General features: G+C 36.4%; 1 protein-coding gene across 4 annotated transcripts in view; it reads left to right on the forward strand.

Moving 5' to 3' along the window:
- The first annotated feature begins 8,066 nt into the window (after positions 1-8,066).
- PTBP2 (polypyrimidine tract binding protein 2) overlaps positions 8,067-18,610 on the forward strand; it is an 80,898-nt gene continuing 70,354 nt past the window's right edge. For 3 of the 4 annotated variants that reach the window (XM_057540595.1, XM_057540600.1, XM_057540610.1), the window contains exons 1-2: positions 8,163-8,295; positions 9,966-9,996. In XM_057540595.1, the coding sequence (XP_057396578.1) occupies positions 8,288-8,295; positions 9,966-9,996 (39 nt within the window). In that variant the 5' untranslated portion in view covers positions 8,163-8,287. Of the gene's footprint in view, positions 8,296-9,965; positions 9,997-18,610 lie in introns of all 4 variants that reach the window. The other variant, XM_057540617.1, reaches the window with a different exon arrangement.

Below are 18,610 nucleotides of genomic sequence, written 5' to 3' on the forward strand. Positions count from 1 at the left end.
GGAATAGAAGCTGGAAAGCCTGATAGCCCGGCAGTATAGACTCTCATTAAGTTTTGCTCTCTTTTTGCATCAGCTTCATTCTTTTATTCCCTCTACAGACCAGTTATCTCCGCTCATTAGCTCATATGGTAGAATATGGTTGTCCATTACTTCTGGGTTCAGAGGTTACCTTTCTAATCACGTAAGAAGACCAGCTGAGAGTCTTTTCTCCTATCTCTAAATTTCTAGGTGGAAGGATCCAATTGATACAGTTTGCTAAGCTGCCCATTCCTGGTCTAATCAGCTATGGCCAAAGGGACTGGGCCCTCACAATACAAATATGGTACATCAGAATACTTCAGACCTGATTCTAGAGTAGAAAAGAACTCAAAAAATCACTGAATTCCATCCACTGCCAAATGCAGTGATCTCTTCTGTCTGCTCTCTGACCGATGGCTATATTCAGCCTCTGCTTAAACACTCATAATAACAGAGAGCTGACTAAAGCATGAGGCAGCTCATTCATGGGTGAGGCAGTTTTATTGTTAGAAGGTCCATTCTTACATTGAGCTGAAATCTCTGTAACTTCAATCCATTATACTTTGTGGAACAATAAATTATATGCCTAATTCCTCTTTTTACTTGAAAGCCCTTTATTTATTAGACTATAACTAACATGTTCTTCACTGGTTTTCCCCAGTGTAAACATCTCCAACTCCTTCAAACGTTCTTTCTCTGGTAAGAATCCCCCATCCTTCACTATTTTAATAATTAGTTTGCTTTCAGCTGTCTAAAAAAGGTATTTTTACTCTAAAGCATAAAGCAGTAAAGGAACCACCTTTGCTCACATCACTGGCAAGTCCAAAGTCAGTCTTCAGCAAGTGGGTGGTCCAGCAGCTCAGTTACACATTCATCCCTCAACAAATGCTTAGGGAGCACCTACTATGTGCCAGACATTTGTACTAGGCATTCGAGGTATGTCAGGACCCAAACAAACTACCCTTCTAGAGCTTATATTCCAATGGAGAGAGACAGATGGTAAACAATAAATGTTTTAAAAAAAACAAATTATATAGAAGGTTAGAACGTGGTAAGTGCTTTTAATAAAAAAAGTAGAACAAGGAAAGGGGGCTGAGATTGGGGGTGGGGTAGCAGGTGGCTGTATCAGGGTACCTTTCACGGAGATTTCAATTAAGACTTAAAGATGAAGACTTTATTGGGGGTGTACATAGGAAGTGGGAAAGGGGATATTTGAGGGAAGAGCCGAGAAACAGCTAAAGAGAAGACCCTAAGGCGAGACAGTGCCTGGAATATTCTAGGAACAGCAAAGGCCAGTATGTCAGCAAGAAATGAATATAGAAAAAAAGAGAGTTATCTCAGATGAGGACGGAGAGAGGGCAGGGGACCAGATCATGTAGGATTTATAAACCTTTGTAAGGACCTTGTCTTTTACTCAAAATGAAATCAAGCTCCATTTCAGGTTTCTGAGCAGAGGCGTGACATGGTTTTGCTTACATTTTAAAGGAATCTCCCTGGCTCCTATTAAAAATAGATTGTTGGGAGGCAAGAGTTTCTTTCTGTCTTCCTTCAGGCTTTATGTTTAGGTAGCCTCCTGTTGTGATTTTAGTGTGGTTGCCAGCAATGATCAGAACTCCATGCTTCCATGTTTGCGTCCATCAAGAGAGAGGTGATGATTACTACCATCATCAAATGATGGTAAATTTCATGCTGACAGACCCACCCTTGAACCAACCCCTGGGTTCAAGGGAATGCCATGCTCTGATTGGCCTTAGGTCTGGATTACCTGAAATTATCACTATGGAAGTGGGGGATGATTACTTTGATTGGTTTACCCCTGACCAAATTGCATGGTTACCCCACAAGACAACAGAGCTGCTAACGATATTGCTCTCCACAATTATCCTGGTATAACTGCCATTTTTTTTTAACATATTCTAACTAAACATAATCTGTGGGGAAAATTTGAGTAGGACACAATGGAACTATTATATGGTTAATTGAATACTTTTATTTCATTAACAAATCCTAATACTGTAATTGCTTTGGGTCAATGCTTCATGATTTCTTTATAAGGTGTATCATCAAACCATGTATCCCCTAATATGTAGAGCATTTGGCAGCTGATCTTTAAAAACCTAAATAGTAGACTTTACATTTATATTCCTGTTGCATTCCTTTCAGTGTCATTTTGAATGCTGATTCTATCTTCCTAATATAAGTTATCTATCATTTGCAAATTTCGTAAAAATACTTCATCATAAATATTAAATAAGGACAAAATCATATTCATTTCCCCTTTCTTAAAAAGATACTTTATTTCTCTAGTAGAAAATGGGTATGGGGGTGAGGGAATTATAAGACTGAAGTGACGATGCTCCAACAGAAATATCTATTTGCAAAATAATTAAGAGTTTTAACCAAACCTGAACGATTTTCAGCTCTCATTCCTCAGTTTTTCATTGCCGGTGTTAAGGAGCAAATGTATTCAAACTACTGTGAATACTCTAGAAATATTAAAATATATTTTGAAAATGCTGATGGTTTCCATTTGTTACTTGGTTCCTTTCTGTGTGAAGTTATCAAAGAAGAATTTAGTTTGGAAGAGTTACTTATTCCAGGAATGAGCTTAAAATCTGTATTTTTATTTGCAGAACACTTGTCAGTTATCATTTGTGTGGTTATTTGCATAAAGTCAAATAAATTATAATGTGGATTTTATAATACATTTATAGCATTTCATAATTGATGATATTATAAAGCAAAATGATGTTGTTTCTTTTGTATTTAGCGTATTTTTTATCTTTTACTTTTTTCTTTACTTTTCTCCATTCGTTATCCTAGTTTAGTTCTTTATGCTTGATCATTCTAAAAACTGCTGATCCACTCAAACTATTGTGTTCTCTTCCAAGAATAATCTTTATTAAATGCACAGTATAGGAAGGACAGCCAGCTATGCTGAGCTTTTTTCAGTGAGCAAGTAGATAAGCAGTCACTTTTGCAGAATACAAAAGAGCAATATTTGTGCTAAGACAGCCCTTTGTTTGCTGCCATCTAATCCTTTCTTTTTTAATGTAAAATTTATTTTTACCAAAGTAACACATGCACAAAGCTTAAAAAATAAATAGTTCTGGAAGATTTATCATGAAATAAACAAACCCAAACTATACTCTCTGTCTCACCCTTTTCTTATCCCTAAGTATTATATCCCAGAAACAACAACTTTAAACTCTTCTTCCTGATTTTCCTGGTATTTACCTCCATACTTCTGATTAATATGTTCATCTGCCATTTTCTCACCTATCAATTCTAGACATTATCTATTGGCTTCCTACTTAGGAATATGAGAATTTGTATTCCCATCACACAGACATATGCACACATCCCTGCTTTTTTTCCATCCTCCCATGAAATTGTTTCACATCTTAATTTTATTAATATTCAGTGCTTACATTTTTATGAAGATGTAACTATTTTTATAACTGATCCACAGAGTGTACGTGATTATATCTCCTTAAAACTTTATTTACCTTGAAGTTAATTTTTTAAAAGTTTCCATGTATCTTTTATTATTTTTTTCCCCTAAGTTTGCCAACAGTACTATAAAATTCTGCTCAATATATTCAGACATTTTTGGTCTATAAGTTCCATGTTTTTCCTTGGAGACATGTTTCCTGGAGCCCTCTGGTCTCATATTGCATTGGAACCCAAGGACTGATATATGGCTGTATAGCTGTTGGCCTAGGCCTTAATTCATTGATATCTAATTTACTTATCTTATATGTTTGATCTCCAGTTTCCTGGGTACCACATCTTCTTTACTGATGTATTCCTTCATTGGGACATACATCTTCCAGAAGATTTCAAAGAAAAGTACATAGGGAACAAACTTTTCTACATTTAGTGTATCTAGAAGTATCTTTATTCTATTTTTGCATATTGATAATTTGGAAAGGAATTCTTCTTCTCAGTACTCAGGAAGATTTGTGCAATGTTTGCCTAAGGTGGAGGGGGGAGGTGGGCATTGACAGGTGAAAAAGAGAATCTTAGTACAATTTTACTTTGGATGTCTCTTATTATAAGTGAGGCTGAATATTTTTGTTTTTATTTTTCTATAATGTTTGTTCATATTTTATTCATATGTTTTACCCAATTTTAAAAATTTGGTTGTTGGCCTTTGACTTTTTTATTTTTAGGAACTCCTTGTGTATTAAAGAAATCAGAGCTTTTTTATGATAAGAATTGGTAATATTTTCCTGCAAGGACTCAAGGACAGGGAGGGTAATTTGATAGCATCTTTTAAAATAAAAAATGCATTCTACCCAGAAATTTAATTTATAGTATCTATCCAGCAGATATATTCCCACATGTGAAAAATGACTTAGAAACAGGGATATTCATCAAAGATTTGTTTGTAAATAGCAAGATTGGAGGCAACCTAAGTGTCCATCAATAAGATCTAGTTAAATAAATCATGACTCTTATTTGGTGGAATATTTTGCAGCTATATATAAAGAATAAGATATTTCTAAGTGTACTTACTGATAAGGACAGATCTCTAAGATATATTTTTAAGTTAAAAAATAAGTTACAGGACAGTGTGTACTGTGGTTACTACTTTGTAATAAAAACTAAGTATGTATGTAATCAATTTATGCGTTAGAATATATGTGGAAGAATGTACAGTAAACTGGTCCTCGGTAGCTGGAGAGCAGGAGTTAAAAATATGTGCTGCTTCTTTTTGAAACAGCTTTATTGGTATACAAGTTACATACTATGAAAATCACCAGTATTAAGTGTATAATTCAATGAATTTGTCATATTTAGCATATTTACAACTATCACCACAATTTAGTTTTAGAACATTTCCATTTGCCTAAAAAGAAAATTATGTCCATTTAGTTATTCCCCATCCCCACTCCCAGCCCTAGGCAACCACTAATCTACTTTCTGTCTCTCTCTGTTTGCCATTTCCAGGCATATTGTATATGCTTTTATACTTTTTGAGTTTATATTTTCCATTGTGAATTTATACCTATTATTCAAAAATACATACCCCTCAGAATTATCTAATTGACCTTATGATTATTTCCTTTTCTCATAAGAAGAAAATGCAGCATAAAAAAGTTAAAGAAAGTCTTTAGTAATATAAACAGACAAGAAGTGAGGCTAGGAATAAAATCAGAACATTATGAACACGATCCTATCTCCTATTTTTATTGCATCAGTATTAGACCTCATTTTGGCTTAGCATACACTGAAATTTAGGTTTAATCATTGTTCACATAAGTGTAAATCTCTGTAAAAGGTCAAAACATTTACCATGCAGAAGGGAAAGAACAAATCATTATACTGAAAAAAGATATGGGTATGAAAATAATGCTGTACAGGCACTTCACTTTTTATTGCCTTACTTTGTTAGAAAGCCATAAACACTAATATAATCTTGTCATATATTACAAAGGTTGACCATCTGCTAATGTTGAGATTAATAATCTACCCCATGGTTAACTCATAAAATCACACAAATTTAGATTTGGATGAGGTTTTAGAAATTTATCTCTGACATTTTCCCAGATTTATTCCACTAGATACCAGCCAATCTAATTATGTTAGTGGTGACATGTTTAACCTTTGTGAAAGTCTCTGTATAGATTTATTTATATGAATATTGTTGCTGTTAAAAAATCCAAGGGCCAAATTTGTGACCTGTTCCTTCTCAAGTGAATAATAATACTTAATAACAAAAATAATAAGGATGATGATAGCAGCCTTTATTGAGTATTTACTGTAACCCATCACTGAGCTAGAGAAGTGCTTTACGTACATTATGGCTTTTAGGTTTCACAATCATCTGGGATGAAGACCTTATTTTTAATCCCATTTTCATCTTCAGTAAAGGAAATCCCATTATTTTCAGTAAATGAAATTTATTCCTGGAGGTTAATGAACATGTCTGGTGTCACACAGCTACTAAATGAAAAGAGCTCAAATTTGAACCCAGTCTTTAATCAGCATGCTTTTGTGACATACATTGTTGCATTAGCCTCACTCCTGACTCCATGTTGTATTTTGTCCTTTTTTTTTAAAATTTATTTATTTATGGCTGTGTTGGGTCTTTGTTTCTGTGCGAGGGCTTTCTCTACTTGTGGCAAGCGGGGGCCACTCTTCATCGCGGTGCGCGGGCCTCTCACTATCCGGCCTCTCTTGTTGCGGAGCACAGGCTCCAGACGCGCAGGCTCAGTAGTTGTGGCTCACGGGCCTAGTTGCTCCGTGGCATGTGGGATCTTCCCAGACCGGGGCCCGAACCCGTGTCCCCTGCATTGGCAGGCAGATCTCAACCACTGCGCCACCAGGGAAGCCCTGTCCTTTTGTTTTATTTCTTATTTCACTTTTTATATTTCACTTTTTGTGTCTTGACTTGTAAAGAACCTTAAATTTTTTCTAGAAAGTGATGGGGTTTAAATAAGCAAGCATATTGACTATTGTTTGTTTGTAGTCTTGTGCTTTATTAGGAGAAAAAAAAAAGAAAAATATGGTTTTGTGAGTATTATATTTTCTTTTGCCTCCTAAGGCCAGGTTTCCCCTCATGGAACAGTTTGTTTTTGCCAGGATAAAGCAAGAGCTAATCAATCAACATCGATTGAGTCAATGTGGGGAATACAAAGAATTATGCTAGAGTTCCTGCCCTTTGGGAGCTTACATATTTAATTGTTGAGTGAAAATACATGTACAAAACCCCAAACATGTGAAAAGTGATTATTAATGGCACTGATAATGGGCCCTTTATGTATTGTAAGTCAATGATTAAGGCAAAGAAGGCATTGTAGGAAATAGGTGTTTTTGTTTTTTTTAAGGAATCCCAATCCCTGAACCAAATCAAGAATTTTTAACATTTGAGTGCTTTGAAGAGTTCTATTTGGACAAGATGCTCTATAAGGTTTGCCCAAGTTAAAAATAATATAATTTTATGAATCATACAGAAAGTACCATTTAGTACAGTGAAATTCCAAATAGTAAAAGGGTAAGAGGTTTGTATGCAGGAGATACAGGAAAGCCCATAATAGGCATTGAGAGTAACTGGAGAGACAAGGGATATTTGTGTGTGTGTGTGTGTGTGTGTGTGTGTGTGTGTGTGTGTGTGTTGTGGTTGGGGGGGAAGGGTGGAGGAGAGAGAAAATTGCTGGCAAAGCAGTTACCCACTGAGCAAATTTTTCAAAAATGGATGCCTTTTCAAACGTTGTAGAGCCTCTGATAAAAACATTTTAAAGGAAATTTCCAATATCTATTAAAAATAAAACGGAGACCGTGAGAGATACTGTATAGAAAAGGGAGTCAATTTGAGTAGCCTTTCTTAATGCTTCTTCCATCTCTAATCAGTGGTGAAGATGGAGCTACCACTCCCATCCCCACTTGCTCTTTCAAGCCCCCAAATGGTAGATCCTACCCTTGGTACCAGTTTTTGTACCAACTCTTTAATACATCGCTCAACCTGTGTTCTTTTCCATCCAGGTATTGTGAATATGTCCTACGGGTCCCCACTAATCATCAACTGAGTGAGGTGAGAATCACATCCTTCTCCACTTGGAACTTCAAGTGTCTGGAAGCAAAAGCGTATGTTTCAATCTGATGATGCCTACTTTGGAAATACTATTTTTACTAAGCAGTGGTCTTGGTTAACGGGGTAAAGTGTTTTTTGTTTCTTTTTTTAAGAGGATGGAGAGGTCTGCAAATAAAAGATGGCATAGAAAAAAAAGCTATAAAATAGTTTTTCCTTGGCCCGCCTAGGTCAAGGGGAGCCAACTTGGAGCCTGATTTGGAGGGAAAAGTGGAGGCTGCCTGGGGGCAGTCCTGCGGTCCAGTGACCACGCTCCCGAGGTCCAAGGCAGTGGGTGTGGAGGGTTGGGCGGTGTCGCACCCACAGCGCCCTAGGAGGGCAACAGGGACTTCGGAGAGGAACGTTCAAAAGAAACCGAGCACGCCACGCTGCACAGCAGCACGCCCCGGCCCAGAGCGCGGAGGGCGGAGGGCCTCATGCGCGCGGCAGCGCGTAGGAGGCGACGGCGGCTGCGCCCACTCCCCCTCTTCCTCGCGCCCCGCCGCTCGCCGCCCGCAGCCGGGCGCCGGCGCGCTCGGCTCTTTCCGCCGCCGCCGCTGCCGCGCGCTGCCCCGTGCGCTCCGGCACCTTCGGCAATTTCCGTCGGGCCCTGGCCGCCATTTTCTCTCCGCTTGTGTGTCTCGCCGGCTGCGTGGCTCGGTTCTTGTGAGCGAAGCTTTGTCCGGTTCGGCAATGGACGGGTAGGTAACGAGGCCGGCGAGGAGGTGTGCGGGAGGGGAGTGGGGCCCGCCTTCGGCCCGGTCCGGGGTCGGGCCGAAACCCCCCGGCGGTCCCTCCCCAGGGCTGGGCTGCCGTTACCCAACCCCCGCCCCATCGCACACACCCCTCCTTGGGCTTCCCCGTGGCGGGCTCTGGTCGAGAAAACGGGAAGAAAGCGGGCTCGTGGACACGGCAGGCGTTGGGGAGACGGCGGGGCGACGACCCCGGAGAGGCAGCGGGCCCCGGCGGGGCGGCGGGGGATGGGCTCTGGGGGGTCCCAGAACGTCTCGCCCTGCCCTGCCCCCTCTAGGAGCCATTTCGATCCGTAACCTGGGATCTGGACCGCGGGCGAGCGGCTCGGCTCGGAGCGAGGCCTGCGTGGGAGGCTCCCCGCGGAGAGGAGAGAGCCCCCCCCCACCTAGGCCCCCCCAGCCGTCCCAAGCCTCCCCGGTCTCGCCCGGCCCGCCCCGCCCCGCCCCGCCCCGGCTGGGGGAGATGCCGGTGGCGGGAGCTCCGGGGAAGGCTGAGTGGGAGCCGCGGGGGAAGGGGGGGCGGGGAGGCGTGCGGCGGCGGGAGGAAGGGGGAGGGCAGATGTCACACTCCTTTGTTTTCACTGGAGTCCGCTAGTGGGGGCGGGAGGCTGAAAAAACGCCTTTCTGTGTGGCCTAAGATCGTTCCAAGCTTGGCAGAAGGGCCCAGCAATTAAATCATCTAAAAAACGAAGTGTTTGTGGTCCACATCAGTCACATGGGCAAAGGCCAAGAGCCATGGCAGAAACAAGAGTAGATAGTCAACACAGGGCCCTCTTTTCAGCTACTTTGACCAGTTTCTGGAAAAACAAAAACAACTCCAAAAAGCCAGAACCGTGCTGCATCTTTGAGGCTGGCGATAGAGTGCTGAGTGAGGTGAGGCAAGGGCTTCGGGAAATGATACGGACCAGGGTCTCCCTGGTACTTAACGCTCCACATCTGAAAAGACGATTTAATAATTTAACTCATTGTTAGAAAGGAGGCACCCTTTAGGGCGAAATACAGCCGTATTCAGCCCGTTTGGGGGCATAGGAAAACAGTATCACTTAAAAAGTACGTTTATTGGAATCATTGACAGTATTTGAAGGGTCAGAAGTAAAATGTGGTTTATTTTAAGCATCTGGAGTTAGGTATTTCGTGAAGAAACTAAGTGCAGGTCACATAAAAGTTAACAGATTAACAACATTTGAATCTTCCTAGAGGTTCTCTGGAGATTATTTTCCAGATGAAACAAATCCAGAGAAGTTCACTCTTTCCCCCAGATCAATATGGAAATAGATGGCAAAACTTGCCCTGGAATTCATGTTTCCTGTTTCTATCAAGATTACTAAAGAGTTAAGTTTTAAATTACTAATCAAAGGGTAAAGGGGCATTATAGGCTTTGGGGTTTTGTTCAGTTTGCTATTTGAAGTGTTAAAAAATACCAGAAGTTTGGTGGGTTTCGTCACACCTTTGAAAGTCATTTCTAGAAAGCCAAGTTGATAATGTGCCACTGACCATCTTTGTTTTCTGTCTGCATTGTAAGTGGAAAATTCATGGATGATGAACTACCCTAAAAAGTTTCAGTCAGACAATGACCGTTTGAAGAACAAGAGGTTGAAACTTGTTTTTTTCCATTACAGAATTGTCACTGAAGTTGCAGTTGGCGTGAAGGTAGGAAAAAAGTTTAAAACTAATGAAAACTGGATTCCTCAATCAACTGAGTATATTATCATCATTAGTGGAAACTTTCTGTTGGCTTTTGAAAACTATAATACAGCTTACAGAATTCAAGTGTAAAGTGTTTTGTTGAATTTTTAAAGTTGGTTTATATAAATAGTTTTAACCTAAATAGACAACAACCATAAATTTTTTTAGAAAGGCAGTCTGTGAGAATAACATTTTAAAATAGTTATGAATGCTGTTCAAGGAATTAAAGCTTTCGGACACGGCTTCTTGTGAATAGAAAATAACCCAATTTTCTGAGAGGAAATGATGGTTTTAAATGGACAGATACGTGATTTGACCTAAATCATATAATTTTAGTAATCTAAGATTTTTTTCGCTCTGCTTTTGTCTTACGAAGACTAAAATATTTTCACCAATGATAAGCCTCATTAGAAGTCAGTTACTCTGATCTTTAAAGAGAAAAGAAACTTGTTTAGGCAGTTAGCTTCAAATTTGAGTCAGAAGTTACAAAGCTGGTTTGTGTGTCTGTTAAAGAAAGATAGGCCTTATAGTAGAGATTGTTTGGAATCTTTCCTCACTCACTATGGCCAGGAAAACTTTAAACCTTAGTTCTAGTGCTTAGGTCTTTCATTTCCTTGAATCCTTGCATATTTTAACATCTTGATGTATTATAAATTTTTGTTTGTAAGCCTTTCTGCCCTGTTAGGGCATGGTTCTTGTCTTAAATATTCAATTTTCCAAGCCTGACACATCTTCCAAGCCTAGTACTAAGATACTTGTTGGATGCAATGACATTTCCCCCCTTCAAGTGTGAGTAGTCTTGAAAAGCTGTGTGCTTAGTCCAGTTAATGCTGACTGTTGCAAATAATTTTTGGAATTCTTAAAATTTCATCCATAACAGTGTGATATTATTCAGAATGCTTTTGGAGATATTTTGTGTTTTGCTTATTTTCTGTCCTCTGTATCTAGTAAACTAAGTACTTGTCCATGCTTTAATATTTAGGCTTGTCAAGTTCATATTATGTAGATTGGGGGAGAAATGATGAGCTCTTTGTGGGAAGGTATATTTATTTTTATTTGGCAATGCTGTTTTCTAAGTTGAGAGGGCAAGATGTAGATATAGTTACTATCCAAACAGCCTCTGGAAGTGAATTTTTTAAGAGAATAAATGATTCAAGTCTGAATTGTCAACTGTTATTGGATAAGGAGAAAAGGAACTCACAGAACCCCGAACAAACAGAGAGAAATGAGGATGCCTGGAAGAGGATGTACAGAATTGGTTTACTGGCAGTTTTCTGTATTAGTAGTTTGAAGAGAAAACATTAGAAAATGATATAAAAGTAATTGCTAGCCAATTTTTTTGTCCAGTGTTTAATATAAAAGTTTTGATAACTAAAGTTATGTTTTAAATAATTTTCTAGGATAATGGTTAAGAATTTTTGCTTTGGCGTCAGACTTAGGTACAAGTAATTAAGCTTTTATGAAATTAAAAAAAAAAAAAAAGTAATGTGAACGGTTAAAAAAAAATTTTAAGTGAAAAGTATTTCTCCCTGATATCCAGTCCTGTTTCTTAGGTGTAGATAATTATTTTAACATTTTTTTTGGTGCATTTTTTTCCTGAAATTATTAGTTTATATATTAGCACACATATAAACATCCTTGTTTAGCGACAAATATGGATTCATGCCGTGTGTACTGGTCCATATCTTGTCTTTAAAAAAAGCTTTATTGAGATACAATTTGACGTAAACTGCATATATTTAAGGTATACTAGTGTTTTGACATGTATACACCTATGAAACTATCACCACAATCAAGATAATGAACCCCAGAAGTATCATTTTGCCCTTTTGTGATCTCTCCCATCTGCCTTTCTTTCCCCAAGCAACCACTGATCTGCTTTCTGTCACTATAGATGAGTTTGCAATTTTTAGAATTTTAAACAAATAGTCATACAGTATGTACCTTCTTTTTGCCTGGATTATTCCACTCAGCATAATTATTTTGGGATTTCACCCATGTTGTATATCAATAGTTCACTTCTTTTTATTGCTTTGTAGTATTGCATTGTATGGATATACAGCAATTTGTTTATCCACTCAACTCTTGATGGACATTTGGATTGTTTCCAGTTTTGGGCTATAATAAGTAAAGCTTCTGTGAACATTCCTGTGCAGGTCTTTTTGTGAATGTATGCTTTCATTTCTCTTGGGGAAATACCTATGATTGGAATGGCTAGATCATATGGTTAGGCATATGTTTAACTTTTTAAGAAACTGCAAACTATTTTCCAAAGTGGTTACACTATTTTACATCGCCACCAGCAGGGTATGAGATTCCCAGTCCATCTACGTCCTCTCCAGTGCCTGTTGTCTGTTTTTCTTGATTATAGAGATTCTAGTGGATGTGAAGTCGTAATCTCTTTGTGGTTTTCATTTGCACTTCTCTAATGTCTTTGGTGCTGAACATCTTTTCATGGGCTTTTTGCAAGCTGTGTATCATCTTTGGTACAGTTGTCTTTTTAAATCTCTTGTCCACTTTTTAAATTGATTTATTTCTTTTGAGTTTTGAGAAGTCTACATTTCTGGTTACAAGTTCTTTATCAGATATATGGTTTAAAATATTTTCTGCCACTTGTGTTTTCATTCTCTCAACAGTGTTTTGAAGAGCAGTAGTGCAGCAGTTTTTAATTCTGATGAACTTCAGTTTACCAGATGTTCTGTGGTGTTTTTTTTTTTTTTTCTTGGTTTGGTGTGGCTCATGCTTTTGGTCATATCTAAGCCATCTTCGTGTAACCCAAGGTCACGATGATTTTCTCCTCTGTTTTCTAATAGAAGTTTTATAGTTTTTACTTTTGCATTTAAGTCTTTTTGAGTTAATTTTTTTTAATATGGTGCAATGTATGAATCAAGGTTTTTTGGGTTTTGATACGGACATTCAATTTTTCTAGCAACATTCGTTGAAAAGACTATTTTTTTCATTAAACTGGCTCTGCACCTGTGTCAAAAATCAATTATGTATGTACGTATGATTCTATTTCTGTACTGTATTCTTGTCCATTGACCCATTTTTGTCTACCTAGTAGCCAAAAACGTGCTGTCTTAATTACTGTAGTTTTATATTAAATCTTGAAATCAGGTAGAACTTTGTTCTTTTTCAAAGTTGTTTTGGCTCTTCTGGGTCCTTAACATTTTCCTATGAGTCAGTTTCTACAAAAAGGCCTGCTGGGATTTAATTGAAATTAACTTGAATCAGTAGAGCAATTTGGGGAAAATTAACATCTTAATGTTGAGTTTTCTCATCCATGAACACAATTTATCTTTCCATTTACTTAGGTCTTTCATTTCTTTCAGCAGTGTTTTAGTTTTCGCTGTATAGATTTTGTATTTTTTTGGTCAGATTTATCCTTATTTTGTGTTTTTGGTGCTATTTTAAGTAATATTTTAAAAAATCAAATGTCCATTTGTTATTAATATATAGAAATACAGATTATTTATGCCCATTGCTCTTGTATTCAGCACCTTTGCCAAACTCATTAGATTGAACAGCTATTTGGTAGACGCTGTCAGATTTTATATATACACTGTTCATCATATTTTTTATCTGGATGCCTTTTGTTTTTCTTGCCTATGGCATCTAGTACAATATTTAAATGATGAGAGCAGGCCTTCTTACTTTTTTCCTGATAATAGGGTAAATACCCTAAATGATATATTTTTTTCTTAAGTGTTTGGTACAGTTCACTAGTGAAGCTGTGTGGGCCTGGTGTTTTCTTTGTGGGAAGGTTTTAAACTACACATTCAATTTATTGAATAAATACAGGACTATTCACATTATTTATTCTGGAGTGAGCTTTGGTAATTTTGTTTTCATAGAATTAGTCTGTTTTCATCAAAGTTGCTGAACTTATTTGCATAGGGTTGTTTGTTGTATTACATTTTTATATTTTTAGTATCTGTAGAATCTATAGTGATGTTGCCTCTCTCATTCCTGGTATTGATAATTAGTGTCTTCTCTTTTCCCTATCAGTCTGGCTAAAGATTTATTGATTTTATTAATATAAAACAAATCAGCTTTTGGTTGCATTGAGTTTTCTCTTTCCCATTTTATTGATTTCTGCTGTTTTAATGTTTTTCTGCTTTGTATTTAGTTTGCTCTCTTCTTTCTTAACATTGAAGTTGATGTAGTTGACATATCTTTTCTAATACAGAGAGGTTTAATGCAGTGTATTTTCATACAAATGTTGCTTCCATGGCATCCCTCAAATTTTGACATTTATACTTCTTTTCATTCAGTTCAAAATATATTCCAATATGTGTTTTTATTTCTTTGACCCATGGGTTATTGAGAAGTATGTTATTTAATTTCCAAGTATTTGGAATTTTCCATGTATTTTTCTGTTATTCTAATTTAATTCCATTGTGGTTAGAGAACATATTTTGTAAGACTTGAATCTTTGTAATTATTTTATTGTTTTATGGTTCAAATATATATCCTGTTTTAAGTGCATTTGATAAGGATGTGCATTCTGTTATTGTTGGGTGATGTGTTCTATACATATCAATTAGGTCATGTTTATTGGTAGTGTTGCTCAAGTGATCTGCCTTTCCTGATTTTTTATTGTTCTGTCACTTATTGAGAAAACGATATTGAAATCTCCGATATTGTGTATTTGTTTGTTTTTTCTTGCAGTTCTCCCAGTTTTTGCTTTATGTTTTTGAAGTTATAATTAGTACATAAACGTTCAGGATTACTATGTCCTCTTGATTCATTGATCCCTTTATTATTATGCAGTGACCTTTTTTATCCCCAGTAATCTTCTTTGCTTTAAAATTTAAAATTTTAAAAAATTTCTTTGCTTTCTTTTTTTTGAATTTCTTTGCTTTACTTTTTGTGATATTAATACAGCCATCTTGGCTTTCTTTTGAATACAGTTTACATGGTATATCTTTTTCCATTATTTTACTTTCAGGCTATTTGTATCCTTAGATTTTAAAGTGTATTTCTTGTAGACAGCATAAAATAGAGACTTGATTTTTAAATCCTGTCTTACACCCTCTTCTTTTGGTTGTTGAAACCCTTCACATTCAATGTTGTTATATTAATATGGTTAGTTTTAAAAGTACCACTTTGTTGTTTGTTTTCCATTTGTCCCTTGTGTTCTTCGTTCCCTTTTTTTTTCCTGCTTTCTTTTGGATTGAGTAATTTTTTTAATTCCATTTTATCTCTTTAGCTGATTAGCTTATAGCTGTTTTGTTATGTTGATAGCTGTTTTAGGATTTATAGCATACATCTTTAATTTATCACAGTCTTAACTCAAGTAGTATTTATGCTACTTTACATATACTATGTGAATACTTCTCCCCCTTTGGCCTGTGTACTATTATAACATTTTATTTCTATGTGTTATAAATTCTATATGGCATTCTTTTTATTTGTTTAAACAGCCATTTATCTTTTTAAAAGATTTAAACAACAAGAAAAATAATCTTCTACTTTACCCTTAACATAGTTATGCACATGCATTGAATACTCAGGGCGGATTCTCTGCAGATTTCCAGAGTTCTCTCCGTGCAACTGTCTTTGGAACTCTGCCATACAAACTCTAGTTGCTTTGGTCTCCTTGGATTCTTACCTCTTTCTTAACTCTCAGGGAGTTCTCCAAGTTCGACCTGGTTTTCTTATCTGAGCTGTGCCTTGACCTGGGCTTTTTCTCAAGTGAGTAAGCTGGGACGATTATGGCCTTACCCCATGGTTGTTTTCTGACTCTCGGGGATCATTGTTCATCATTGTCTGATGTCCAGTGGTCTTGAAAAACATTGTTCTATGTATTATGTGTGATTTTCTTTTTCTTTTATTTTTTTTCTCAGTTGGGCAAACTGGCCCATGTTATACCTTCTTGGCCAAAAGTAGAAGTTCACTTTTTTAAAAAAAATTACATAATATCTTTGCAGTAATAGGTTTATCTTATTCTTTGTTCTATGGATGCACCACAGTGTAGTTGCTTGACATACCACAATTTAGTTCCACATTGATGAACATTTTGGTTTGATTCCCTTTGCAGTTAAAAACTGAGCATACTAAAAATAGAAGTAAAAATGCAGTGTCAAATGAAATTTACAGTTAAAAAGTTTGTTAAAACCACAATGCCACAAGTTTCCATACTCATTTGTTTTCTACAGTTGTGTATGGGAGTGCCTGTTTTTCTACACCCTTACCAATCCTGGGTTTTAATAAAAATTTAGAATATTAGCTAATTTCACAGTAAAAAAAAGTTTTGTAATTTGTATTTTGAAATGGGTGAGATTTTTAAAATTTGGCTCTCTGTTTCTGTGAACTGCCTCTTTGTATATGTGATCTATTTCAATGATTATCTTTTTTGTTATAACTGTATAAAAAGAAAATTGATTCATATGCATCATAGGTACTTTTTCTTACAGTTTATTACTTTTTTACCTCATGCAGTTTTGGGCATCTAGGTGTGTTTGAATTGTGAAGTAGTATGATTTAATTTTTTTGTCTCTTTGATACTTAAACATTTTTAATTTCAGTTTCTTTAAAATTGAGATTATAAGTTCTGAAGATTAAAAGTGATCATGCATAAAAAGTATTTTCCATGAATTAGGTCCTTTGTTAATGTTAACCAATTTATACTACATAAAGAATATCCAATTTTTATAGCTTTAGGGTATGTTGAAATTTCATTTTTCTTTATCCTTATAAATGTGCTGTAGACTTACTCAGTTCTCAGTGATTTTAGACTCCTTTCTATTTGGTCAGGTCAGTGAGACTGTACAACAGGAAAGGAAATTTGTGAATTTTTAACATGAAGTTTGTTGCATTTGTTTAAAATGTTTTTTTATGTTCTTTGTAATTTGTTTCAGAGGCTTCATTTCTGTACTCTTAACCATTTTGCCTTTGAAATCCTTGCAGAATAATGGGCCCAAGTAGTTAGCTTTTTTCAAGTTAAATTTCACTAGAATTTTGAAAGCACTTGTTGTAAATTGCTGAATGCACAGTTTTAAGTTGTGGTATGGCTATTTTATTCATATCATTGGCTTTCCTAGAAAATTACAGTAAAATAATGCTAAAGAAAACTTTTTTGGTAGTAGTTGAATGTAACTGACTTATAACAGGTTAACAAAAACTGTGTTGTTTGGGTTTTTAGATTTTGAGTTTTCTTAAAATGTTACATAATGCTTGCTAGGGTATTTGTATTAGAATTTCAAATTAGAGACATTAGTGTGTCTACTAAATGACAGCACTGTGTTAAAGACTGGTGATTCAAAGACATTAAGAATAGAATATATGCGTCTTGAGGGCAGGGACCTTTTTTGTTTTATTGTTTCTGTGTCATCAGTAGTGCCTGTTAAATAGTACATACTCAGTATATATTTAATGACTATTGAAGGGTCTCTGGCTTCAACATGCTCATAATCTCATGAGCCACTTATCAGTACAAAGGTAAATATTAATTTTATTGCACAACATTCTTCCTTCTTGCTGGAGATCCAAAAGAGCTGTATATTCTAGAACCTCATCTAGAAGAAATAAATATACAAGGTTTAAGCAAATGCTCTATGGCTACGTTAGGGAAGATTGGTTGGTAAAATCAGAGTAGATTTCATGAAATCAGTGGATTGTGACCTGTATATTGTAAATGTTTGGGAGCAGAAGTGAGCAGTATATGTTGAGGGGAAGACATGGCCAAAGTTTTGTCAATAGGCTTGCACAAATTCATAGCCATTGAACAATTTAGCTGAATGATATGGATTTTACAGCAAAGGGTTTGTGTAATATATGGGAGGGAGAGAAAAAATAGAATGGCCGATAGGTTGGAGAAAATTTAAAGTATTTCATGTGGTAGGTAGTATTCCATATATCTGTAAGCTTCCATACGTGAAAGTAGCTCATTATTCTGTTATCTTTAGAATGTGGAGACTGAGCTGCAAAATAGTTGGCTTTGGTACTGTATGGAGCACCATGAATTAGAATATAGTTGTTAACTATTCTAATCTCTTAACTTGGTCCATTTGTGTCCCTAAACTGTAATAGCTTTCTTAATTTAGTTTCAGACATACTTCATTAAGGGTTAAGGTGGTTAGGTAATATTTTTACTTTAAAATTAATAACATATAACAGTTATGAAAGGTATGTGTTTTTGAGCAATGATTCATTTTATAACTGTTGTGGTGAATTTTAAACATTAAAAAAAGACACAGTAGTATCATGAAGCATTATTTATATGTCCTTCAGTCCCAACAATCATCAACGAACAACCCATTGCTAAAACTTAGGATATCCACACTCTACTTTTCTCCTCCTGTATTATTTTGAGAAAAATTCCAGGTTATTTGTTTCATCCATAAATGTTTTGGTGTGTCTCTTTAAAAGATAGGGTCAGTTCTCCCTTTCTTTCTGTTTTAAAGAAATACAGTCACAGTACTGTTAGTGTATCCCCCCCCCCAAAAAAAAATAGCAACAATTGCTTAATGTTCTCAAGTGCCAGATTTGTGTTAAGATTTCTGTTTGTCTCATGAAAGTCATAATATTTTTACAGAGTTCATTTTTCGTGGTGGGGAGGGATCAGGATCAAATA

Source organism: Balaenoptera acutorostrata, chromosome 1 (assembly GCF_949987535.1).
Source record: "Balaenoptera acutorostrata chromosome 1, mBalAcu1.1, whole genome shotgun sequence".
Lineage (NCBI taxonomy): Eukaryota > Metazoa > Chordata > Mammalia > Artiodactyla > Balaenopteridae > Balaenoptera > Balaenoptera acutorostrata.